The sequence below is a fragment of the Salmo salar genome, chromosome 24 (assembly GCF_965601325.2).
Source record: "Salmo salar chromosome 24, fSalSal1, whole genome shotgun sequence".
NCBI classification, from domain to species: domain Eukaryota; kingdom Metazoa; phylum Chordata; class Actinopteri; order Salmoniformes; family Salmonidae; genus Salmo; species Salmo salar.
This window is the reverse complement of record NC_138314.1, coordinates 13,862,456-13,888,414: the sequence shown is the minus strand read 5'-3', so window position 1 is coordinate 13,888,414 and position 25,959 is coordinate 13,862,456. Positions and strand designations below refer to the sequence as shown.

Sequence of the window (25,959 nt, the reverse complement as noted above, 5' to 3'; positions counted from 1 at the left end):
TAGGTTTATAATACAGTTTAGGAAATTATGTCAGACCGCAGCACAAGATATTTGTCCTGTTTTTCTGTCATAAATATACTGGTTGTTTTTGTCTATGTCCATTTTCTCTCAGGCTTTTCTAGAAGGGCAATTAGTTCTCTTGCAACGTCAATGCTGGTATGTCATGCGATCCCACAGTGCTTTGCTAGTTGTCCCCTTTAGAGGGAACTTTAGTTCCATTAGAAAACTGACTGCTTGTCACGTCCTGACCAGTAAGGGGGTTATTTGTTATTGTAGTTTGGTCAGGGCGTGGCAGGGGGTGTTTGTTTTATGTGTTTCGGGGTTTTTGGTTTATGTTCTATGTTAGTTTATTTCTATGTTTATTCTAGTGTGTCTATTTCTATGTTTAGTTTCTTGGGTTGACCTTCAATTGGAGGCAGCTGTTCCTCGTTGCCTCTAATTGAAGGTCCTATTTAGTAGGGGTGTTTTTTTTCCTGTGTTTTGTGGGTGGTTGTTTCCTGTTTTGTGTATGTTACACCTGACGGGACTGTTTACGGTCGTTTTGTTGTTTGTTTGATTTTGAGTTAAATAAAAGTGAATATGAGCACGTCACACGCCGCGTCTTGGTCCCCATTAGACGACCCACGTTACACTGCTCTGTGCAAGACCTCGCTCTTAATGATATATTAACTTAGCTCCTGTGTAGAGTTGCGCTATGCTAAGTGGAGACTTGCCATCCTAACATTGGCCCCAAGCAGATATTTTAGCTACTGCACCTGGGTCGTGTTCAGTAGGCACGAAACTGATTAAAATGGTCCCAAACAGAGTGAAACCACAAGGATCTATCTAATCTTGTCCAATACGAAATTTTATTTTTTACTTTGTCCTTGCAAAACACTTTTTAAACGTTTCCACACTTTCTAATAGAGTGCAACTCTAGACAGGAGCTGTTGTCATGCCAGTCCCTGTCATCCCTGTCCTTAAAGGGAACCGCCAGGCTGGCAAGAAACCCAACACCTGTCCATCATCCTTATCACTGGCTGTCGTCAGTGTCAATGGGTGGCGCAGGGCTGTTGTGACAGAGAGTGGGCGTGTAGTTGAAGGCTTTGTGATTAGGCCTCTCTCTGTGCAGCTGTCTCAGTGGTTTATTGACTGAATATAGATCCAGCTATAGTGCAGCTGAAGAGACAACAGCTAAGGGAGCAATTACTAAGTCACTTGTAGCCACCACTGATCTTTTCTGGGAGGTGTTTTATGAGAGCTGTGTGATGTCTGGACATACAGCTGCCTAGCATATTGTTCAATATATTGTTTTTATCATTGAATGATAAAAGGAATAAAATGTGTTACCAGGGACCAGTGACTCGGGCTATAAAAAAGTGGTCAGATGAAGCAGATGCTAAACGACAGGACTGTTTTGCTAGCACAGCCTGGAATATATTCTGGGATTCTTCCAATGGCATTGAGGAGTACACCACATCAGTCACTTGCTTCATCGAGGACGTCATCCCATGAGTGACTGTACGTACATACCCCAACCAGAAGCCATGGATTACTGGAAACATTCGCACTGAGCTAAAGGGTCGAGCTTCCGCTTTCAAGGAGCGGGACTCTAACACGGACGCTTATAAGAAATCCCGCTATGCCCTCTGACGAACCATCAAACAGGCAAAGCATCAATACAGGACTAAGATCGAATCGTACTACACCGGCTCCGATGCTCGTCGGATGTGGCAGGGCTTGCAAACTATTACAGACTACAAAGGGAAGCACAGCCGAGAGCTGCCCAGTGACACGAGCCTACCAGACGAGCTAAATAACATCTATGCTCGCTTCGAGGCAAGTAACACTGAAACATGCATGAGAGCATCAGCTGTTCCGGACGACTGTGTGATCACGCTCTCCGCAGCCAATGTGAGTAAGACCTTTAAACAGGTCAACATTCACAAGGCTGCTGGGCCAAACAGATTACCAGGATGTGTACCCCCGACCATGCGCTGACCAACTGGCAAGTGTCTTCACTGACATGTTCAAACTCGCCTTGTCTGAGTCTGTAATACCAACATGTTTCAAGCAGACCACCATAGTTCCTGTGCCCAAGAACACCAAGGTAACCTGCCTAAATGACTACCGTTCCATAGCACTCATGCCTGTAGCCATGAAATGCATTGAAAAGCTGGTCATGGCTCACATCAACACCATTATCCCAGAAACCCTAGACCCAACCCAATTTGCATACTGCACCAACAGATCCACAGATGATGCAATCTCTATTGCACTCCACACTGCCCTTTCCCACCTGGACAAAAGGAACACCTATGTGAGAATGCTATTTATTGACTACAGCTAAGCATTCAACACCGTAGTGCCCTCAAAGCTCATCACTAAGCTAAGGACCCTGGGACTAAACACCTCCCTCTGCAACTGGATCCTGGGCTTCCTGCCGGCCGCCCCCAGGTGATAAGGCTAGGTAACAACACATCCACCACACTGATCCTCAATACGGGGGCCCCTCAGGGGTGCGTGCTCAGTCCCCTCCTGTACTCCCAGTTCACTCATGACTGCACAGCCAGGCACGACTCCAACACCATCATTAAGTTTGCTGATGACACAACAGTGGTAGGCCTGATCACCGACAACGATGAGACAGCCTGTAGGGAGGAGGTCAGAGACCTGACCGTGTGGTGCAAGGACGACAACCTCTCCCTCAACGTGATCAAGACAAAGGAGATGATTGTGAACTACAGGAAAAGGAGGACCGAGCATGTCCTCATTCTCATCAATGGGGCTGTAGTGGAGCAGGTTGAGAGCTTCAAGTTCCTTGGCGTCCACATCACCAACAAACTAAAATGGTCCAATCACACCAAGACAGTCATGAAGAGGGCACAACAAAACTTTTTCCCCCTGAAAAGATTTTGCATTGGTCTTCAGATCCTCAAAAGGTTTTACAGCTGCACCATCGAGAGCATCCTGACTAGTTGCATCACTGCCTGGTATGGCAACTGATCGGCCTCCGACCGCGAGGCACTGCAGAGGGTAGTGCGTACGGCCCAGTACATCACCGGGGCCAAGCTTCCTGCCATCCAGGATGTCTATACCAGCCGGTGTCAGAGGAAGGCCCTGGGAATTGTCGGAGACTCCAGCCAACCTAGTCGTGGACTGTTCTCTCTGCTACCGCACGGAGGGGGGCACCAAGTCTAGGTCCAAGAGGCTTCTAAACAGCTTCTACCCCCAAGCCATAAGTCTCCTGAACAGCTAATCAAATGGCTACCCAGACTATTTGCATTGCCCCCCCCCCCCCCCCCCAACTTTGCTGCTGCTACTCTCTGTTATTATCTATGTATAGTCACTTTAATAACTCTTCCTGCATGTACATATCACCTCAATTACATCGACACCGGTGCCCCCGCACGTTGACTCTGTACCGGTGCCCTCTGTATATAGCCTCGCTGTTGTTATTTACTGCTGCGCTTTAATTATTTGTTATTCTTATCTCTTACTTTTGTTTTAGGTATTTTCTTAAAACTGCATTGTTGGGTAAGGACTTCACTGTAAGGTCTACACCTGTTGTATTCGGCGCATGTGACAAATGCAATTTGATTTGATTTGCTATCTCAGTTGTGCTTGTTATTACAATACAGAGTGATAGATAGTTTAGTGAATATTAGGTTTACAATATTGAATCCGCATGCTGTCTTCATCCAGTCTCTGAAACATCCAAAACTGTTTTGTGTGGAGCCACTGAGTAGCCTGAGCAACAGAGCCTTTCTGCACCTCCTCCTCCTCCTCCCCCCTCTTCCTCTTCCTCTACTCAGATAGAACCGAAGAGGTTTAGTTGTTTCAGTGGCCATCTGAGGACCGCTTGGCTCTATCAGCCATTCCCCCGGCCAGTCGAGACACCGGGGGTCAGGGTTAAATGATAAACTGACGCGTGGGCACTCCCGTCTTTATTTCCCCATCACCTTTACACCTCCCATGTGTGAACTTCTGCCGTCAGCGGCACTGCGCAACAAATCAGGGAAACAGATGTGGCGTTGCCGCGGCTGTGACCTCGAGGTGACACTTCTTTACACCTCGGCTGACATTTCTATTTGTGCACACATCCCATCGGCCCACGCTCGGATGAGCTCCGCCACACACCACGGTACTGAAGCACCCTCTATGAGTAAATGCGAAGCGGGCCCATTTAACCATTGGTCGGCTCATGTTTGCGAGACAAGCGGGTGAGATATTTAAGCAATAAGTCACCTCGCGGAGTGCCTGGACACAGCCCTTAGCCGTGGTATGTTGGCCATATACCGCAAACCCGAGGTGCCTTATTGCTGTTATAAACTGGTTACCAGCGTAATTAGAACAGTAAAAATAAATGTTTTGTCATACCCGTGGTATATGGTCTGATATACCAAGGCTGTCAGCCAATCAGCAGTCACTCCTCAAACTACCCAGTTTATAATGTTTAATATAGCGTTTGTTAGCTAGCGTTTGCTCTGTGGCGGCTGGCCACACACTTTTTGAACAGAGAGAGCATGGTAAGTGGCTGGCTCCTATTGGTGATGAGTTGAGAGTATAGACAGGACATAGAGATGTTAAAAAGAACTCAACCCAACCCTACTTAGCTGTGGTCTCCACTGCTCTGTCTGACCGAGCCCCTTTAGGAAGCCCAGTCTTCTCTAACTATCTCACTGTGGCATGGCTAGGCTGTGAGATCAGAGGGTTCCTGATAATGGAAAGGCTCCTTTGGAGATAATCTGCTCTCCCCTGCGGCTATGGGACCAGCTTGTGAGCCATAGAACCACTCTGTCATGTAGACAGAACGCTGTCGTCTCCATGGAAATGAGCCACCAATCAACCAAACCCATGGGCAGCTCCGTTTAAGTGACCGTTTCAGTAGGGGGCTGATCTAGTGCTGTGGCACCACTCATCTGAATCCAGTATAATCTCTCCTTCGCCAAGAGAAAGACAATCAGCTGCAGCATAGGCAGAGGTATTTGCGTTGTTTGGTTGGGAAATGCATGACGGTTGTCTTATCTCTGAAGCTAGTCAGCCTTGAATGTAAAGTGTGCTTTGTTTGTGTGTGGATGCAGCTCGAGCCGCCCCACACACTTTTTTTTCAATCCTTTCTTCCTAGCTACACTTGTTGTCTAAGCTAAGCTGTGTGTTTTTTTTTTTGCTGCTGTATTTTGTTTGAAGAAAATCCCAGCTCCCAGCTCTGTGCTTTTAGCCTGTCTGTGTTGTGCATTGAGAGCCAATGTTGTTTGCAGATGAGGCTGTGAGGCTGTAATGTTCACTGACAAAGCCAGATGGTGGGTGATTGGGGCAAACATGCAGCTTGGATAATGTACAATCACTGGCAGAGGACAGTCAGCAGCCTAGATGGATATTACAAACATGCTTGTAATGGATTTTATGTTTTGGGAAGCAGTTCACACGGGCTTATAAAGATTGAAACTCCATAGCCAAGAACAGGATGGAAGTGAAGGGGTTTAAATTCCATGACGGGGCAAGGACATTCATACTCCGTACTCTGAGGGAGAGAGAGCATGCCATAAGGATGCTGTGTGAGATGAGAGGCCACACTAGGGAAGTGAGTCCAAATCAAACAGAAAAATCAGCCGTGGCATATGAAGTATTTTCATAGGAGGCGGGTGGTCCACTTCTGGTATTTGTACAGCACACTGCTAACTCCCCCTCAGCACGCTCCTCATGTGGTATCATAAACGTAGTGTATGTGTTGCTGTCAGTGCACTCTTAGCCTCCCTGTCTGCTACCACAGAGCAGGCTGAGACTACAGACTACAGGTTTCTCTGCTCCACGCAGCACCACACATGTTGGGTTAGTAGGGATAGACCCCGGCAATTACCCTAAACTCAACACATGGCCAAATGAGTAACGAGATACGCACCACTGAGAAGGAACAGTTTGTTTAAATCAAACCCCATATTTTACCCACGCCAGGCCCGGGCCAGCGTCATTAATCGCTCCCCGTGTTTTGTTAAGAGAGACAAGCGGTAATTCGTTCAGACACGGGTTCCGCCTTTGGAGAAAATAAACATGGAGACCACAGTGTAGACCACCAACCCCCCCCCCCCCCCCCCCCCCCAAATAATCAAGTGGTCATCTGTTTGGCTGTTGGTTTTGGCTACCACTGGTATTCCCCACGCTGCGGCTCTGGGCCCGGCCGGCTCTGACTGGCCCCCTAATGGCTGCTCGCTCTAATGTCCCATTCAGACATCCAGAGCAGCACTGCCTGGTGTCAGACCAGACCAGAGAGCCTGTTATTCTAGTACTGCTGTGGAGAGGAGGAAGCAGCAGGACTGAGAGACCACTGCTGTTTGCGTTGGGTGGAAATAGAGCAGAGGAGGAGCGTAGAGACAGAGTGCCACATCACCCAGGGAGCCCTGAGCACCAGTTATCATAGGTCAACTATTTTACACAGACACACATTTCTTCTTTTTTTAGCTAGATGTTATGGTCTTGAGATGGTTGGATGCTCTTTTCTTTCTTTACTAAGGATTTCTTCCAGATGTGCAGCATTGCTTTCCTCGCCTTATTTTGTCCAGCCTAAGATGGAGGTGGAATGTTGATCGAGTGATAGACTATAAGTGGATGCAGTGTTGTGCTGAGACCCTACAGGAGCCCTTATAGACCAGCTGTAAGTTACTATAGTGCTGTGCATTAATAGTATTTTTAGCCCAGGCCCACTGTAACGTCAAGGCTTATCTTGGAGCAGGTGCGGTCGAGACGGAGGCAACAGGGTCCTCAGAGAGGATGAGCCATCTGTGCCTAAACCCCTTTAAAGCGGTTAAAAAAAAACACTCACAAGTGTGACAGTTTTAGTACAAGCATTTACACACACACACACACACAGACAGACAGACAGACAGACAGACAGACAGACAGACAGACAGACAGACAGACAGACAGACAGACAGACAGACAGACAGACAGACAGACAGACAGACAGACAGACAGACAGACAGACAGACAGACAGACAGACAGACAGAGGAGAGACTAAAGTTAATCCGTTGGTATTAGGAATAGGAGAGGAATCCCTTTTTGTTGTGACTAAATGTTCAAACCTCAGTTTGGTTTGTGTCTTTCCAATCTAGAGGTTTAAGACAACATGCAGATACTACTGTAACTGTGAAGTCATTATCAGTTAGTAGTTAAGTGTGGTGCTTGTTTCATCTCAGCTTGCTGTGTGTACCAGTGAGCCAGAAGCTCCTAAAGATTTTTGTAGACCTGTTTCATCTCCTGAATGATCTGGCTGGTTGAAGTCCAATTTCTCCCCTGGCTCCAAATCCCCCATCCGTACAACTGTCACACCTTCTCCTTTTCCGTGCTGAAAACAAATCAATTTTTATCAGTACTTAGAGTAGTAAAGTGAAATGCTACAGCTCACAAGCAATTGTTAACCTTCCCTGGCCTACACTGGCATAACGCAGTTTGTCTAGACTCCCCCCCCCCCCCCCCCCCCCCCGCAAAGGAGTTCACCTCCCCATCGGCCACTCACCAAGTATAGTTTACAGATCGCTGTCCATGGTGCCGAAATTGCGACATGTCTATGCGGCTGCCTATCGAATCGATGATAGGCGTTCTGTGGTGCCAGGGCATGTAACCTATAGCTTTGCTTTAGCTAAAGGAAAAATGTCTGTTGGTAGAACTATTTGGTCGTCATTTTCACATCTTAAGCCTAACATTTCACAAAGCTATATACAGTGTCGCAAGGCTGACATTTAGACTCCTGGCTGGCGGCAATAATGCAATTACTTGTTCAGTAATAAAAGTTGAAATTCAAACATTGCAGATAGTAAAATTTATTTTACACTGAACAAAAATATGAACGCAACCTGTAAGTGTTGGTCTAATTTTTCATGAGCTGAAATAAAAGATCCCAGAAATTGTCCATACGCACAAAAGCTTAATTATCTCAAATTTGTTTACGTCCCTGTTAGTGAGCAACTCTCCTTAGCCAAGATAATCCATCCACCTGACAGGTGTGGCATATCAAGAAGTTTATTAAACAGCATTACACAGGTGCACCTTGTGCTTGGGACAATAAAAGGCCACTCTAAAATGTGCAGTTTTGTCACACAACACAATGCCACAGACGTCTCAAGTTTTGAGGGAGCGTGCAATTTTTTACTACCATAAGCCGCCTCCAACATAATTTTTGAGAATTTGGCAGTAAGTCCAACCGGCCTCACAACTGCACACCATGTGTAACCACGCCAGCCCAGGACCTCCACATCCGGCTTCTTCGTCTGAGGGGAGAGGGGTGTTGAGGAGTATTTCTGTCTGTAATGAAGTCCTTTTGCGGGGAAAAACTCATTCTGATTTGCTGGGCTTGGCTCGCCAGTGGGTGGGCCTGGCTCCCAAGTGGGTGGGCCTATGCCCTGTCATGTGAAATCCATAGATTAGGGCCTAATGAATTCATTTCAATTGACTGATTTCCTTACATGACCTGTAACTCATTAAAATCATTGAAATTGTAGCATGTTGCGTTGATATTGTTGTTCAGTATAGATACAACAGCATACTAATCAGCAACCAATTGATTTTTTTTAATATTCAACTGTCCAGTATAGCCTACATGAACCTGCACGACATAAGCCGTCCTCGCGTTCTCTCCCGCTTAGATAGAAATTTGTTTTGCGTAAAACCAGTCTATTAATGCCAAATAATACAGTCAGTCCTCCCTCAAATCAAATAAGATCAAGCTTTATTTACACTATGGTTGTCACGATTACCGGTATCGCAATACTTCAATTCCATATTTTCCATTGCAAAAAAAAAAAAGATTAAACTTTATGGTCCTATAAAACCTACTTTATGTAAAATTGTGGGTGCTATAGCTTGCAAAATAAACAAATGTTTCTCTAGGTGACAACATAATGCTGTTTGTTTGTAACATTAGGACTTTTTTCCTCAAGAAATATTTTCCGCTTCATGTTTTGTTTCCTTGCCACGATACTTCCGAGTATCGCGATACTGGTATCATGACAACCCTAATTTATACAGCATATTTCACACATGGAATGCAACGCAATGTGCTTCACAGGAAAAAAATGAATAAAAACAATCAAAAACAAAACTGTAACATTTACCACAGAACAAACATGAGGATAAAAAAATACTAGCTTACTAGGGATTGTTTCATTATGCAACATAGCCTACTATCTATACCGATATACAGTATTTAGCTGCTATTTATACATCTTTTATAGAAATTACACATCAAATAGTCTAACAATGAGGAAAAAAGTAGTTGGCTTGAGGATAAATTCAGCAGCTATTTATTGTTGAACACAGCGACTTTTGTCTGTCAAATGGCCTACCCAAATGGGCTGCATTCAAGGCTAATTTAATTTCATGAAATGAAATCCAGATTGAGAGATTCACCTGGTCTTCTGAAGTACTTTCCCACGGCCTGTAGATCCAGGTTGCGGCCTACTATAGACCTACTCAGTATTGACAGCCCAGACAGTGAGACATTGTGTGTTATATGTCCATTGCGCTGCACACAATTTAAACTTAGTCTTGAATTATGCACTTTTGAAGAACCCAGTAAGCTCCACTCGTTGCACTGGCGCCGTCGTAGCCTTGACCGCGGCATTTATTCACCGATATCCCCTTACATTCAATCAGTAAAAATAATCTTTTTTTTTCAGGACACTTTGATCAGTCCCACTCTTGAAGCTCAAGAAACAAACACGTAGCTTCCTAGTACATATGGAAATTAAAAAGGTTCTTGAATGACTTTTCGGAGGGTTACTGTCAAAATGATTTACTAAATATTTTTTTTTAAATAGACATTGATGACAGGTGCTGCGGAGGTGTCCGGTACGCTAGTGCTCTCTACTCTGGTGTTACCGTGAGTCTTGACCCAATTCCTCAGGTCCCATCAGCACAAAGTGTGCGAGTGTGTCAGTGAGCAGACAGAGCTGTGTGTGTTGCAGCAGGGAGGCAGCCCCACAGGTCAGGGGCTGGGCCTCGTCTCCATTAGTTTTCTTGACATGACTCCCTGCCCTCTGCTCCCTCTCTCCCCTCCTCTGCCTTATTAACTTCCCCCTCCCTTCTTCCTTTCCTCTCTCCTTCTGAGTGTGTCTTTCCTCTCTCCCTCTGAGTGTGTATCTTTGTCTCTTTTTATCCCGCTTGCGCTCCATGGAAGCACTCTAATTAAGAATGATGGATTGGGTGCTAGGACACACTGGGAATGTGTGCTAACCTGATACACCAGCGTATTCTCACCCTTTTTGTGGTTTGTGTGGAGGACATGGGGGATCCCAAATGGAGCGACAGCAGAGGAGGCTTTGAGTGTTTGTCTAGTTAAGCTCTGCATGAGAGCTATTCGAAACATCTGCACCGTAGCCTTCTGACTATGCCATCAGCTTTGACAAGGGAAGAGATTCGTAGCAGCAAAATGGGGGCTTTCTTTCTTTCTGTCTTTCTTCCCTTCTCTCTGTGTGCCATTTAGAAACGTCACCTCCGTTGAAATGTCTTCAGCTCTGACTAATGAAGATTGGAGCTATTTTCTGTTTTCTGCTGAGAATTACTTATTTTGCACATATGGCAATTAGAGGAGAATTGTGTTTCTCTCGCTCATCTTCAACAGCTGTCACGTCTCTGTCTGCAGTGCTAGCCTAATGGTAAACCACCCCAGGAGCAGCTTAGCACTGGTCACACTGTGAACAGAAGCCTCATGAAGGCTTGGTGTTGATTGCATCAGTGTGTCTGTCTACTGGACAGCTTGTGTCCTTAGGGGGACAGCATTTGAAACCTCGGGCACTTTAAATCACATCAAATGGGGGTGCTATCTATAGAGAAACAGCAAACAAAGGTTTAAGGCCCCCCACCCACCCCCACCCTGGTCTGGTAGATAGGGTTACTGCTAGCCTCTAACATAGGATGATAAATAGTGGGTGTATTTATCATGGAAACTCATATTAACTGTCTGGTAGTGTTGTTATATGAAATCAATAAATGTGCATTCTTCTTATTCTGTTTTCGTCGATTATGAACTGTATTTATTTGTATTTACTTTGATTACCCATTTGTTTTTGTCTCAGGCTCTGTATGTGTCCTGTGCCCAGGCCCATCCATTAGGCATATGTCTATCTTTTACATTTAGGAGCTAGGCCTTTCTGTTTCCCAGAACATCACACTAAAACACCATGACGTATATCCTTTGTGATTGTTGGGCAAATGCAATGTGAGACACCAGTGGGGATGTTCAACTGGAAGCAGGAATGCATTAGTGAAGGATGGCCCATTGACAAGCTCTAATGAGTGCATAGGTATTCAGGCAGTGGTCTACAGGCTCTGATCATAACAGTAGAGAACTGGAAGGCTGGGCCTGTAGTAACACCAAGGTAAAACATGTCAAAAAAAAACATGACAGAAACATGCAACAGTTTATGGATGATGTAGTCCAACTAACGACATCATAGTTGATTTAGTTTTTCCAGCTTAGCGTTCACTACGAAGCTTGCTGTACTAGTATTTTACTGGATAAAAATCTATTTATTTAACAATTTGCATAAAACAAGTGGGAATCTACATCAACATCTTGTCGAGAACCCACAGTCCAATTCAAAGCGAATAGACACAGTTATCTGGAAAGCACTTGACGAAACTCGATCTTGCAGAAAGTATTTATCCTACCCCGTCATGGTTCTGAAAAGCTATGGCGGCAAAACGTCAAAACATTGAATGATGTATGACAAACGGTGGAGAGCTGTCAACCTCCCAATTGTTGCTTTGTTTTTGGGGTTGGAGAGGGGAGAACAGTTAGGCTATTTACTGAAATGAGTGGAGAAGAAAAACATGTAGGCTCTTTCAGCTCCCTGTCATGCCACTTGGGATCTGTTGAATGATTTTCATTCAGCCATTTCCTTCCATTGAGAAGTACTCAGTTAGTCACTGAAATATAATATCACATCCACTTAGTGATGTGGGCTCGTTGCAGGTTCATGCCTGAACCGACGCTGGAGAGTACCTTTATTTACATTTCCCGAATCCCCAGAAGAAACTTATCTTACAAACACATCTCTGCTGAGACTTGAAGCTTGAAGATGATGTTTTTCTCTCTTCTATTGCCTGTCCAGTTTTTACCTCGTTTCTCTGTGGCTTGTAAACCATGCTGGCGGTCCTAATGGAGGATGCTTTCCGCCAGGGCAACAAAGCAGTTTTGTTGAAAATGTTAAGGCATTATGCAAGCCTAAATAAAGCTGCCACGCTGCTAAAGAATTACAGCCCACACAGAGCTCTGTTGTGCCCTGTAAAGAGACTGAACAGGTCTAGAAGGTATCAAAGAGGCGGGAGGCTTGGTTGGTTGGTTGTCTCTCTCCACTGCACCATGATGGGGAATAGGAGTCCGGGGACTTCATTAGAAGTGGCAGGCATTGTCTCCAGTCATCTAGATAATTGCGGCGCTGCGTTCGCTCCTGTAATCAATCGAGACAGCTGCCGCCGCTGAGTTCGAGTCCAGTGGGCAAGCGTGTCGTGCTAATTAATGGAATGATAAGGCCAGTGCGCTCAGCTCGGAGCCGCACCGCACATCACAAACAACTTCCGGAGATGTTTTTTTTTCTCTCTCTCTCTCTGTGAAATTCACCCTTGAAGTAGATAGCTGTTCCTCCCGCTGTATGTCTGTCCACACGTTCCCCAGGGCAACTGCCTTAGTCAGGGGTCAACGGCAGTGAAAGGGGACACATTCCAGGCTGCGGGGGTGGCCTGTGTGTGCAGATGAGCCATTAGAACTTGAGCTTTATGTGGAAAGGCTCAAAGATGTCATCCGCCTTTTTTCTTCAGGAAGTCTCAGTGGCACTGACCTCAAATGACCCGAGGGTCTTCATATGAGGCTGGGAGCGATGGGCACGCTGAAGCACGTGGCCACTCTGCAACAAAGCAGTACCGTGGGGGTAACCCCTGCTGGGTTTTAGGGTAGGGAAGGGGGTTGAGGGAATCCTTCTGGAACTCATTGTGACCAGAGCTTTTGATGAAAGTTTAGAGTGGCACTTGGAACAATGGTATGGTTTGGCCACCACTGAGGCACATGGCTTGTACCAGATTTTGGCTAGTCGGCACATACAGGCATCCATATTTAACACCCGCTAATCTGAATCTGCACCATCCCCTTCAACAGCAATCACATGTGCCACAGGAGACAATGACATATGCCTGGTGCCACATATAGCCATATGGGTTTGAATCCAGGCCCAGCATGCAGAAACAGAGACATTGATTCATACCAGACGGGGCTGCCAGCCCAGCTCTTCCAAATTAACATTAGGTGCTCACAATTGATGTGCAGGCTTTGACAGTAAACGTGTTACAGCTTAACACCCATCCTATTCTGTTGCCATTCGAGTTCTTTTGTCAGCTGCAATGGAAAGAACTAATTGAAACACGCCAGCTGTCCCCACTTTCTAGATATCTTGGCTGCCTCTCCCTGTTCATTTCCCGTTAACATCTCTGAGTAATTTCACAAAGCATTGCCTTGGCCTCCCGCTAAATGCCATTCCAAACGCTCCCAGGCAGATGAAATAGTGTGAGGAGGAGAAAACTGACCATCGCAAATTTTGCTGTGATTTGATTATTAACATGACGATTTGCCGCTACTCGACGAGCCAGTCTCCCGTTCATTCATTATCCTCCAAAATTATTTAGATCAAATCACTGCCTCTTTTTCTCTTCTTGTTACCCAGAATACCTCGCAGGCAGGCAGGCAGGCAGGCAGACAGCAATGAGGTATTGATTCTAAGACTCCATTTGGTTTTCTGTCTCCTGCCATTATCTGTTTTAGTCATCATCCACAGCCACTCAGTCAGTCGTGAGCTAGAGCTAGCTAGGCCTTGGCGTGCACAGACAGACACTGGAGAGATAAAAAAAAAGAAGAAGAAAAGCGTGATTCTACTGAGAAACAGGAGAGTTTCCTATTGAACAGAGCCAAGCTGGAAGGGCTAGCAAGGTGGAGCGTGTCCTACAGTACCGTCTGCATCCTCCAACTTCTTCAGGAGACTCCTTGTTTCATGTATTTATTTGCGTCTTTTTTTTTTAGATATCCTCTTTTTGTGAACGTCCCTGACTGTTTATGTTCTGGCAAGGCGATGATGTAATGTGAGCGAACCGCAGCGTTTGCCTTGTAAATGAGAACTGCTGGCGGGCGAGGTGACTGTGGTGACCGGGGTGGCTTGGATCTCTTCTCTTTTTCTCTCAGCGCCTGGCTGCAATGGCCTCTGGTCATGTTGCGGAGGATTTGCGTAATCCCAATGTCTAATCTTAAAACTGCATTTGCATGCAGGTTTGTTTCCTCCCGCTCTGGGTTGTACCGGACTGCAGGGCAGTGGTGGCTGCGGTGGCCAGGTTATTCATACAACTCTCTGATTTGCATGATGGATGGTTTTGTGGCAACCCAATTAGAACATGATTTAGATCTCTGATCCAGAGGGACGTTGGGTTCGTTTGCAGGTGGCCACATCCCTGGTGTGCCTGGAATAAATAGCAAAGCATTGACAATGGATTCTCTTCCATACTTTGCAAGTCACCCTGCATTTGGGTATCTAGTAAAGTAAACAAAGACATATGCAAAAATAGTAATTATATGCCAGCACAATAGAACTGCTTTGGTTCTCAATGGTCTGTTCTTGTTTCATTCAAATTCTCTCGAATTGTTTATTGTCATACACAACCTCGTATTCACAACCTATTCTCCCCAAGGGGCAAAATGGTTCATGTGAAGTAAGTCATGCACAACCTGCATTTACATGTAAAACATCCAAGCCTCATCAACTATCAGGCAGTCTACTTAGAGTAACCTAATGGTCTCTGTGAGGAGAAACGGGGGTGTCATGATCATGATGGACCACCTTGTCCTTTATTGATGGCCCGGGTTGCTGGCAGCACAGACCGTCTAGCCTCCCTGTGTCTTTCCGTCAGTGTAGAGGGACAGAGGGAGGGATTGAAGAGGAGTGGCGAGGCCTGCATCACAAATGGCACCCTATTCCCACCCTATTCCTGGTGGCCAGCTCTCCAGATGTTCCAGGGGCACAGAGGGTCAGATGTGAAGGGTCACAGAGGTCACCCACGTCCCCGATGGACACATCAGTCATCGAGGGGGCGTCCCTTGGCCTGTCGTCAGTCTGGTGTCCCCTCCTCCCTCCATCCATCCCTCCCTCCCTTTATTGCTCCCTCCCTCCATCCATCCTCTCCTCCCTCCCTCCCTCCCTCCTCTCCATCCTCTCCTCCCTCCATCCCTCCCCTCAGTGCCACACCAGGCACGTGTACATAAGGGCTAAATCCCCAGAGTACACAGGCCACAGGAGCGACTTTTAAAAAGATCAATAGTGACCTGAAATGTCATCTGGTGAACAGTGATGCCAACACTCCCCAAGGGAGTGTCACTGTCAACTCGTGCACTAACTGGGCCTGGGAGGTTCACAGTAGGGCTGTCCTTATCCTGGTTCTATCTCCATCTGTTGCCATGTTGTACCATGCATGACAGGTTGTTTTTGTGGCATTTTTTCTTCTCCCCATTTTCATGGCCTAATTTGAATGACTGTCTATGATGTTGATTAGTACAGCTCGACTTTTCTACTGTATAAAGGTGTGGGACTTTCCAGGAAAATAACATGTTGTCCTGAGAGAAAAGGGCAAAGTGAAAACCTGACAGCTATGATTGACTGTGGAAGTACTGTTGACAGTCATCAGATTCAGTTGCGAGGAGAGCTGTTAGTTGCTTTGGGCGGTGACAGTGTTACCAGTTGAAATGTTCTTGTAACCGCATTAAGCCCTGTGATGAAACATGTCAGAGAAGACTTCCTGTCACTTGGATACCACCAGGCCTTCTGTTTAGCTTCAGACAGAAAGACAATCTAGAGTTGTTATGGGATTTGTACATTCTCAGCAATAACAAACAAGGTTTTCCGTTGATTGTTCACTTCTCATGTCAAGTTTGTTTGTTGTTGGGGGATTGTGTATATAGCTATGAATTTACAAGGGTATTTCAGAACTTCAAGGCATATGCCCAACACAATATGAAGCAGATAGAAGCTGAGAGCCATACAGTTGAAGTCTGAAGTTTACATACACCTTAGCCAAATACATTTAAACTCAGTTTTTCACAATTCCTGACATTTAATCCTAGTAATAATTCCCTGTCTTAGGTCAGTTAGGATCACCACTTTATTTCTAGAATGTGAAATGTCAGAATAATAGTAGAGAGAAGGATTTATTTCAGCTTTTATTTCTTTCATCACATTCCCAGTGGGTCAGAAGTTTACACACACTCAATTAGTATTTGGTTGCATTGCCTTTAAATTGTTTAACTTGGGTCAAACGTTTCGGGTAGCCTTCCACAAGCTTCCCACAATAAGTTGGGTGAATTTTGGCCCATTCCTCCTGACAGAGCTTGTGTAACTGAGTCAGGTTTGTAGGCCTCCTTGCTCGCACATGCTTTTTCAGTTCTGCCCACACATTTTCTATAGGATTGAGGTCAGGGCTTTGTGATGGTCACTCCAATACCTTGACTTTGTTGTCCTTAAGCCGTTTTGCCACAACTTTGGAAGTATGCTTGGGGTTATTGTCCATTTGGAAAATCAATTTGCGACCAAGCTTTAACTTCCTGACTGATGTCTTGAGATGTTGCTTCAATATATCTACATAATTTTCCTACCTCATGATGCCATCTATTTTGTGAAGTGCAGTAGCCCCTCCTGCAGCAAAGCACCCCCACAACATGATGCTGCCACCCCCGTGCTTCACAGTTGGGATGGTGTTCTCCAGCTTGCAAGCCTCCCCCTTTTTCCTCCAAACATAACGATGGTCATTATGGCCAAACAGTTCTATTTTTGTTTCATCAGATCAGAGGACATTTCTCCAAAAAGTAGATCTTTGTCCCCATGTGCAGTTGCAAACCATAGTCTGGCTTTTTTATGGCTGTTTTGAAGCAGTGGCTTCTTCCTTGCGGAGCGGTCTTTCAGGATATGTTGATATAGGACTCGTTTTACTGTGGATATAGATATTTTTGTACCTGTTTCCTCCAGCATCTTCACAAGGTCCTTTGCTGTTGTCCTGGGATTGATTTGCACTTTTCGCACCAAAGTACATTCATCTCTACACAGAACGGGGCTCCTTCCTGAGCGGTATGATGGCTGCGTGGTCCCATGGTGTTTATACTTGCGTGCTAATGTTTGTACAGATGAATGTGGTTCCTTCAGGCGTTTGGAAATTGCTTCCAAGGATGAACCAGACTTGTGGAGGTCAACAATTATTTTCTGAGGTCTTGACTGATTTCTTTTGATTTTCCCATCATGTCAAGCAAAGAGGCACTGAGTTTGAAGGTTGGCCTTGAAATACATCCACAGGTACACCTCCAATTAAGCCAAATGATGTCAATTAGCCTATCAGAAGCTTCTAAAGCCGTGGCATTAGAAATGTATGGAGTGGTTGAAAAATCTGTTTTTATGACTCCAACCTAAGTGTATGTGAACTTCTGACTTCAACTGTGTATGATAGTATACCATTTTAGCATCAGCCCCTAGGCAGACCAGATAGTAGTAGGGGTTGTTATGTCACCATCTTGCCTTAAACAGTGATTTTGAATCAGATCCTGGTGCCCTTCATTAGAATGAGAAGGTAAATGGCAGCCCTGGCTGTTTGTATGCTTGCGAGGGTGCATGGTTGTGTGTATCTGTGTGTGCGCATGCATGTGTGAAGTGGACTGGCCCTCCCTCGGCCTGGTCTAGTCTGACAAACTGTTTTAATGAGGAGATGAAGAGTCTCCGTCTCCGTCCCCCCCCCTGCCTCCATTACAACCCATTATAATCATCATTAAGATAACCCACCACCACTCATTGTGTCCTCAGTGTTACAGCTTCCGTCCTAGTGGCTAGACTCTGGTAGCAACACTGCTGCCTTCAGTTCCTCCACTATGTGTCTAGGAAAGAGAGGGGTTTCCACGGCAACATCAGTGAAGGGTGACATTTCAACAGAGAATTATTTGCCTTTCTCTCTCTCTCTCTCTCTCTCTCTCTCTCTCTCTCTCTCTCTCTCTCTCTCTCTCTCTCTCTCTCTCTCTCTCTCTCTCTTCCCCTCTCTCTCTCCCTCTCTCTCTGAGACAAGGCCCCCACCCAGACAAGGTATCCTTATTCCAGACCCTATTTATAATAAAGCCATATTATTATAACCAGACCTGAATTCGTTAGGAAAGTCGTGACACCTTTGCCTCCCTCGTTGCTCCCGTAAAGTTGAAGGGGAAACGTGTTTAAAATCGCCATACAGTGTTTTATTACCTTTTATGGGCGTTTGAATCCTTGGACGATTAAGCGGGTTCTAATAAGCCCTGGATATTCCATTAGGAGTCTATCTGCTCTGAGGCTCTGAGCTGAGAGGAGCTGAGGAGCTGAGCTCTCACTGGCTGCTAAAGACTGGAGGCTAGCCCTCACTGGCTGCTAAAGGCTGGAGGCTAGCCCTCACTGGCTGCTAAAGGCTGGAGGCTAGCCCTCACTGGCTGCTAAAGAATGGAGGCTAGCCCTCACTGGCTGCTAAAGGCTGGAGGCTAGTCCTCACTGGCTGCTAAAGACTGGAGGCTAGCCCTCACTGGCTGCTAAAGACTGGAGGCTAGCCCTCACTGGCTGCTAAAGGCTGGAGGCTAGCCCTCACTGGCTGCTAAAGGCTGGAGGCTAGCCCTCACTGGCTGCTAAAGAATGGAGGCTAGCCCTCACTGGCTGCTAAAGGCTGGAGGCTAGTCCTCACTGGCTGCTAAAGGCTGGAGGCTAGCCCTCACTGGCTGCTGAAGGCTGGAGGCTAGCTCTCACTGGCTGCTAAAGTCTGGAGGCTAGCCCTCACTGGCTGCTAAAGGCTGGAGGCTAGCCTAACTGGCTGCTAAAGGCTGGAGGCTAGCCCTCACTGGCTGCAGCACTGTGCTGCGCCCACGGAGCTGTTTAATTGAGGCTCTAATAAGCCTTCTTGAATCTGCTGCATTAGAGGCAGAGATTAGAGATGCTTAAAGGTCCATTCTCTCCTTGGCTCTTCTCTCCCTCTATCTCGATCTGTCACTCTCAATTTGCTCCTCTCATATTTGTTCTGTGATATTTCTATATTCAGAGGGATTCCACTTGCTCCTTACTGCTTTGCTAATTTGAAACGTATATTTTAGGTTTACCGCTGCTCCCACTGTCTTGTTTAGTAATATTGTATCCACCCTGCGTGTTTAAATGTAGCTAGCTGACTGTGGTGAAATATGCCATTATCACTACTAGCACTTGTTCTGTCATCCACCATTTTCTCCAGCAGCGCTTTTTGTCAGTAGATTCCAATTAAATTCTCCTTGAGCTGTATATTTTTCTGTGGTATTAGTTATTTAGTAGAAACATTGTAGCCGATTAAAATGTTATGCTCTCGGTACTGATCATGGCAGTTCTATGGAATGCTCTTCATTATAAAAGCTCCTTGTCTTCCCAGGGACCCAGATGAATTGGCTGTGATGAAGTGGCTGGCTGGGTTCAAAGTGCTTGGCTACAGCTTTAGAAATCCCTTGAAAGATCTGGGGGAGGGAGAAGCAAAAAGTCCATGATAAGGGGCAATGATCTCTTTTCACAGCACAATTGAAACATAATTATTTCATGCCAGATTGTGTGCTCAGCAAAGCCCTGAATAGGAGCGGCATTTAACTTTAATTAGGTGTGATTTATTCATCCTGACTGGATCGCTCGCAGAAATTTGATCATCTGATTATAGTCAAGCATGAAAATGACCTGATTAAACAATTCATGAAACCTAGAAAGGGAAAGAAGAGGGGAACCTTGGGTAGAAGAAGTGTAGAGGCAGTAAGGTGAGGGAGAGAGTGGGAGGGGAAAGGGGGGAGGCAGGCTATAAGCTTAGCTCTGTCTTCTGGACCTACATACCACACATAGCTCTCCATAACTGTTAAACAGACACTTCTCCAAGCTTTTTCTTTTCACCAGGCAATGGTGAACCATACGAAGAAATAGGTTGAATTCTAATAAGGGAAACATTTTGAATTGTTATGGTGGATGCTTACCAACAGGTGTATATCTACCGCCTCCCTTCACATTTGTTGCTTCTTTGTCTATGCAGGTGTGTCAACGAATGAGAATCCCGAGTCCAAGACTGTCAGCTCGGCCAAAGTCTCTGGGCTCCAGCGTAGCCAGGAGCAGAGTAACGAGGTGTCCTTCGCCCCGCCCGTGTCCAGCCCCACCCCGGCCTCCCCGCCTTCGGGCTCCCCTGCCCCCGCTGCCACCGCGGCAGCCCCCCCTCAGCCCCTCCCCAAGGCGCAGCTCACCTCCCCGCCCCCCCTCCTCATCAAGAGAGAGTCGGATCGGGTGCCGCCCATCCCCAGATTTCCCACCCCTCCCCTGCTGAGGGCCCAGCCCCACCCTCTCCAGGAGCACCGGGTCCCCGTCTCGCTCCCTCCCCCCCAGCACCAACACCACGCCAGGCCTCTCATCAGCCACCAAGTGCACCAGCATCACCCGCTGCATTACAACAGCCTGCACGACATCAGGTACAGTAGGACACCATCTGATCCGTATGCTCTGGGTCTGTTTAGTTATGTCTGATCCGTATGCTCTGGGTCTGTTTAGTAATGTCAGATCATTATGCTCTGGGTCTGTTTAGTTATGTCAGATCATTATGCTCTGGGTCTGTTTAGTAATGTCAGATCATTATGCTCTGGGTCTGTTTAGTAATGTCAGATCATTATGCTCTGGGTCTGTTTAGTTATGCCTAGCATTCTTCTTATGCTTTATGCCTTGTGTCCAACTCATTCCACAGAGGCCAAGTGGCTGCGGGTTTCCGCTCCACCCTTGTACTTGATTGATGAATTCAGGTCACTAATTAGAAAGGTTGTCTTGGTCTTGATCGAAAGGAAAACCCGCAGACACTCGGCCCTCCGTGGAATGAGTTTGACACCCCTGCTTTATGCCTTGCTGATATGATATAATTAAGCAATAAGGCACGAGGGGGTGTGGTATATGACCAATATAGCACGGCTAAGGGCTGTTCTTGGGCACGACGCATCACGGACACAGCCCTTAGCCATGGTATATTGGCCATATACCACAAACCCCTGAGGTGCCTTATTGCTGTTATAAACTGGTTACCAATGTAATTAGAACAGTAAAAATAAATGTTTTGTCATACCCGTGATATACCACGGCTGTCAGCCAATCAGCTTTCAGGGCTCGAACCACCCAGTTTATAATGTGATACAATTCCTTTTATATTGTCTACTCAAGTGGAAATTCAGGTCAGCACATCACATTATACACACATATTCTCAGCATTTACAGATGCAGCTTCCAGTCATGTAATAAACCAACACAAATTCACTGAATACACAGTCTATAACTCATTGCTGACAAGGTTTTTCTCTCTCTGTCTTCTCTTAACATTACATTCACAGTGGCGGCAGTGCAGGCCTCCCCAAACCCCACCACCTGCCCCCCTCTCCCCACCACCTGAGCAGCCTCCCCTCCTCCACCCCGGCCCTGCCCCTGTCCATAGCCAACCTTTCTACCTCGCACTATTCCTCCCTGCGAAGCCCGGCCCATCGCCATCCGGCCATGTTCGCAACCCCCGCCACACTTCCGCCACCTCCGACCTTACCCACCAACAGCCTTGTGGTCCCTGGGCACCCCGCTGGCACCCCCTACCCAGGTAACACTGCCCTCCTGACCGCTCTGGCATCAAGGCTCGTCTGTCTCTAACATTAAGTAGCTAAAGTAACAATCTTATACTGTGATTTCCAAGTCAATTGTTGCAGAAATAAATGTAAACCCAACTGTACACTACAAGCTTCCAAGTACAGAAGGAATAAATGAAGTGATTTATGTGACATTAAGTAGACGTTAACATGCCAGGTTACATGGTCTGTAGCAAGTGCTGTAACCATTCAATTCTAATTTGATGATGTGGTAAGTGAACTAATTTATTACAATTTCACATGCACTAACAGAGGGAATAATGGATAGATAGAAGACTATTAAATAATCCCATTACAAATTATAAAGGCATTTGAAATATGTTGATGCCCCTCCATGTTACTTCAACAATGGTAGAGATTTCTAAACCGAAAACAATATCAGCCTGCATTTGTAGACACGACACCCCTTTGTTAGTTCTGTTTTGGTAATCTGGGTTTGGAGGGAAATGACAGAGGATCTTTTCTCCTCCACACTGCATGCTGTCAACTAACTGTTCTCTTATGCCAGGTCAGGGGGAGGTCATGTTAGATAAGACTTGAGCGAAGTGACGTAAGACTTTCATATTAAAGCTGCCCTTTTGTTATTCTACTGTGTAAATGCTGTAATGTTTACGTTGTATTGAAATATGTCAAATGTAGACAAATGGTATCTTTATATGACTTTGCCTCTGCATAATAGAAATTATTGTTTGTTGTCAATTGTTCTCTATTGATACTATTTCAATGTTTATTGTACTGTAATAGACGTTTCAAGTAATAGTACTAGGAGTAGCTAGAATATGTAACATTGAGATCTAAGACAGAGTGGAGGGAGAGTCTGCTGTGTTTTCTGCTGAGGTGACTCTTGGTTCTCTCTTGTCTTTAGATACCAGCCTGTTGATATCATTCAACCAACCAATCATGTATTGCCAGCCTCATTCGGGGATTCTGATTGGCACATTGTCACAGGCAACTCTCTTACCACCACCAATGAGTCCTCACGTAGAAAACCCTCACAGCATGAGCTGGAGAAACAGAGAATGCCAGGTGACTATTCTTTCTTCTCTTCTACCCGTTGTTAAAACTGACTGGCGCCGTGCCTTTCTTGTGTCTCCCTTTCCCCCCCCTTTTCTCGCTCTCCTTTCTTGCAGAGCATGACCTCCTGCGGCAGGAGCTGAACAACCGCTTCCTGGTTCAGAGTTCAGAGGGGCGGAGCCGGGGGCCGTCCTCCGCGGGGTCCCCGCTGGCCCCTGTGTCACTCCTGAGGGGAGCGTTTCACCAACACCAGCACATGCATCAGCACCAACACACCCACCAGCACACCTTCACGCCCTTCCCGCCCAGTCTGCCCCCGGCCGCCATCATTACTCCGCCCACCGCACCCCCCATGGTGCGAACCCCAGCCAGAAATGTGAGGATAAGTAAAGCTCCCATATACAGTACCTCAACCCCCCCCCCCCCCCCTCCCCCCCACCCCTTTCTTGTCACCCAAATCTCCAAACGACTCCCCTGGTCACCCCTCTCCAGTACCCCCCCCCCCCCCCCCCCGAATGATAGGGCCAGAGCCTGCCCTCCTTCCCCACCCAACATGTTACAATGACGCTGTAACAGTGTGTTTTTACTGAGGGCTGAGAAATAGGAGGCAGGGGCATAATCCTCACTACAACCCCATCATGAGTAGTCTCCCCTTCAACAGTACACATGTTTGTAGTGGTTCATCCTCAATGCTGAAACCAGACCTAACTCACAGACTGCTGCTACATATCATACTAGACGTTATGCTTTGGGACCAGAGTTTTACATGTGGGTTAGCCTATATAGATGGCCCCAAGCTTCATTGCTTTACAATGCACAAAGGCTCACAATATGCCCCTTTTCCTTTCCACCAAAAGGAAGCTTGCAGAAGCCATGCCATTCAATGTACGTCAGTACAGTTGATTCAATTTATTCATCATTCTCTCTCTGAACATGACATACATTTTGCCATTTCCATTTTTTTTTGCCCTGGAACAAAGGAGACCGATTGAAGGGAGTGTTTTTATTGTTTTCATATGGATGTGTTTTAAATGTTTTTGAATGTTCTGATTTCCCTGCACCGCAACAGAAACAAAAAGGGCCTGCCAACAGATGTGTGGCGTGACTGCGGTGCACTGGGGGCTTATGCTCAGCAATGACAAATTCAAAGCCTGTGGTTACACTCAATGACTTCATTCCAGATGAAAGGGAGTGACGTCATTCGGACTGTTTTGATAATGCATAATTGCTTCCGTGCCTTTTCAACCGCCATCAGGCAAGGCACCGGCGCGGAGTCAGCCAAGGGCAAAACATTGGCAGCTCTAGATTCGGGAAAAATGTTCTCCGGAAAAGTTCTTAGTATTCATCCATCAATCATTCGGAATGCATATAGCAATCTGGGAAACCCATTCAGACAGGACTCGCATTCGTGCCCTTTCAACATTAGCCTAATAGATACAATCCATCATGTCATGACCCCTGATTAAGAGGCTAGGGCCCATTTAGAGCACTGGGAGCTCTTTGCTTTGTGGAATCTAGCATGTCATAAAACCCAGGGAAAAAGGCTTAGCTTATTTACAGTACATTACACAGCTATGTGATAAGCAGTCAGGGAGACTGTTTAGTTTAGATTGTGTCTGTTAGTCAGAAAGTATGTGTAGGCTGCTGTTATCCTCTTCTGTCTGCAGCTGATCCCTCCATTCCTCTATATGTCAGCCGGGCATTATTTCTATGCACTCTGTTTGAAGAGGAAAAGAACTGGATTTATTTTCTCCTCCTGCTAATAGTGGTATTATGTGGTGTGTGGCTGTGTGCGTTCACTTCTTTATGTTGTGGCTGATGCATTGTTGCTACAATGGAATTTAAGGCTGTTTAATGTATTATGTTTCATTGAGACTGTTTTCACTTAACCCGTGTTGTTTTCTCTCTCTCCCTTCCCTCCAGTAGCGTTGCTATTTCACTTCCCTTTGACTGTTTAGAGAGGCACGAGTAATGTTGATGTTGTGCTTGTTTTTAGTGTTGGTCATGAAGTGTGCAGTTGGATCGCATCGGCCCAGCTGTGCTCACTTTTGAGTGCTCCATGTCATTTCAGCTACGTAACAGCCCTTGGCTAATAGCTGTAATTAATGAAATTATGAATCCTCTGTATTTGTTTATTGTTCTACACCCTCAAGCAGGTGGCCTTGCCAAATGGCAACAGTGAGTGTCTCTTTTCCCCTCTGTCTTCTTAGGGAAAAGGAACACCCTTAATTGTTTAAAGATGAATTATTGAGCTTTAATTAGCCAAAGCTGTTTACAATAAACCTCTGACAGGCCCCGTAAATGACAAAGCAGGAGTTTTATAGTCAGCCATAAAGCCACCAGCGGGTGTTACTCCCCCGGTGTAAAACATTAAACAGGCCCGTGCTTCAGAAGGGGAGGAGAGGGGGAGAGAAGGGGAAGCTGACCGGTTGAATGTGCTCAGGAAGCTGCCTCAGCATTTCCACTCAATAGGGTGTCTGTGTTTGATTTGGGCCAATTATCGCCCGCAAACACAAACACGCTGCCCGCCGCTGTGGCCGTTCTCTGCGGCTGGATGTTGAATGGCCCCGCTTCACTGGGAGGCCCAGCCCAGTTAGAGAGAGGAGCTGTGCCGAGTGTGCTGAGCGAGGAAAAAAACGCCTCCTTTCCCGTTTATGTCGCAGGAGGGAGGCGCACACACACACACACACACACACACACACACACACACACACACACACACACACACACACACACACACACACACACACACACACACACACAGATTTCACTGATTCATGTGCAACCCGTTTTTCTTTTTTATGTAAACCCAAACCAGCGGTGGCTTGCCAAGAAGGCTTTGTCAAAACACTTCCAAAAGTACATGCAAATGGTTTGTGTATTTACGGAATAGGAATAAGTTACTGTCAGCTGCAATTAGCCAGTTTGAAAATAGAGGAGCAGTATTGGCTTACATGAAGGCATACATAATCTGATACTGTATATGAGGCTATAGTCTTTGTTGAAATCCAAATGTTATTATTCTATTAGTCATAGGGTATGCTTCGGAAAAATGTTTCATTATATTAAACCATTTGAGGCTTCCAAAGTTATTTCAGTCCCATGCTGTACATGTCCAAAACGAGCTTTCTTGCATGGAAAACACAGTCTGTCCAATTCAATTTCCCCTATAAAAGACTTACTGTTCGTATACTCGCAGTTATATGATCTTACGCATAGAATATTGACATGTCTCTGC

General features: G+C 46.0%; 1 protein-coding gene across 9 annotated transcripts in view; it reads left to right on the top strand.

Moving 5' to 3' along the window:
* The window catches only part of LOC106585083 (autism susceptibility gene 2 protein), a 385,999-nt gene that overhangs the window by 346,995 nt on the left and 13,045 nt on the right, over positions 1–25,959 (top strand). For 8 of the 9 annotated variants that reach the window (XM_082968508.1, XM_014170870.3, XM_014170872.3 and 5 more), the window contains 3 exons: positions 20,081–20,507; positions 21,408–21,661; positions 22,838–23,097. In XM_082968508.1, coding sequence (XP_082824634.1) covers positions 20,081–20,507; positions 21,408–21,661; positions 22,838–23,097 — 941 coding nt within the window. Of the gene's footprint in view, positions 1–20,080; positions 20,508–21,407; positions 21,662–22,572; positions 22,734–22,837; positions 23,098–25,959 lie in introns of all 9 variants that reach the window. The other variant, XM_014170876.3, reaches the window with a different exon arrangement.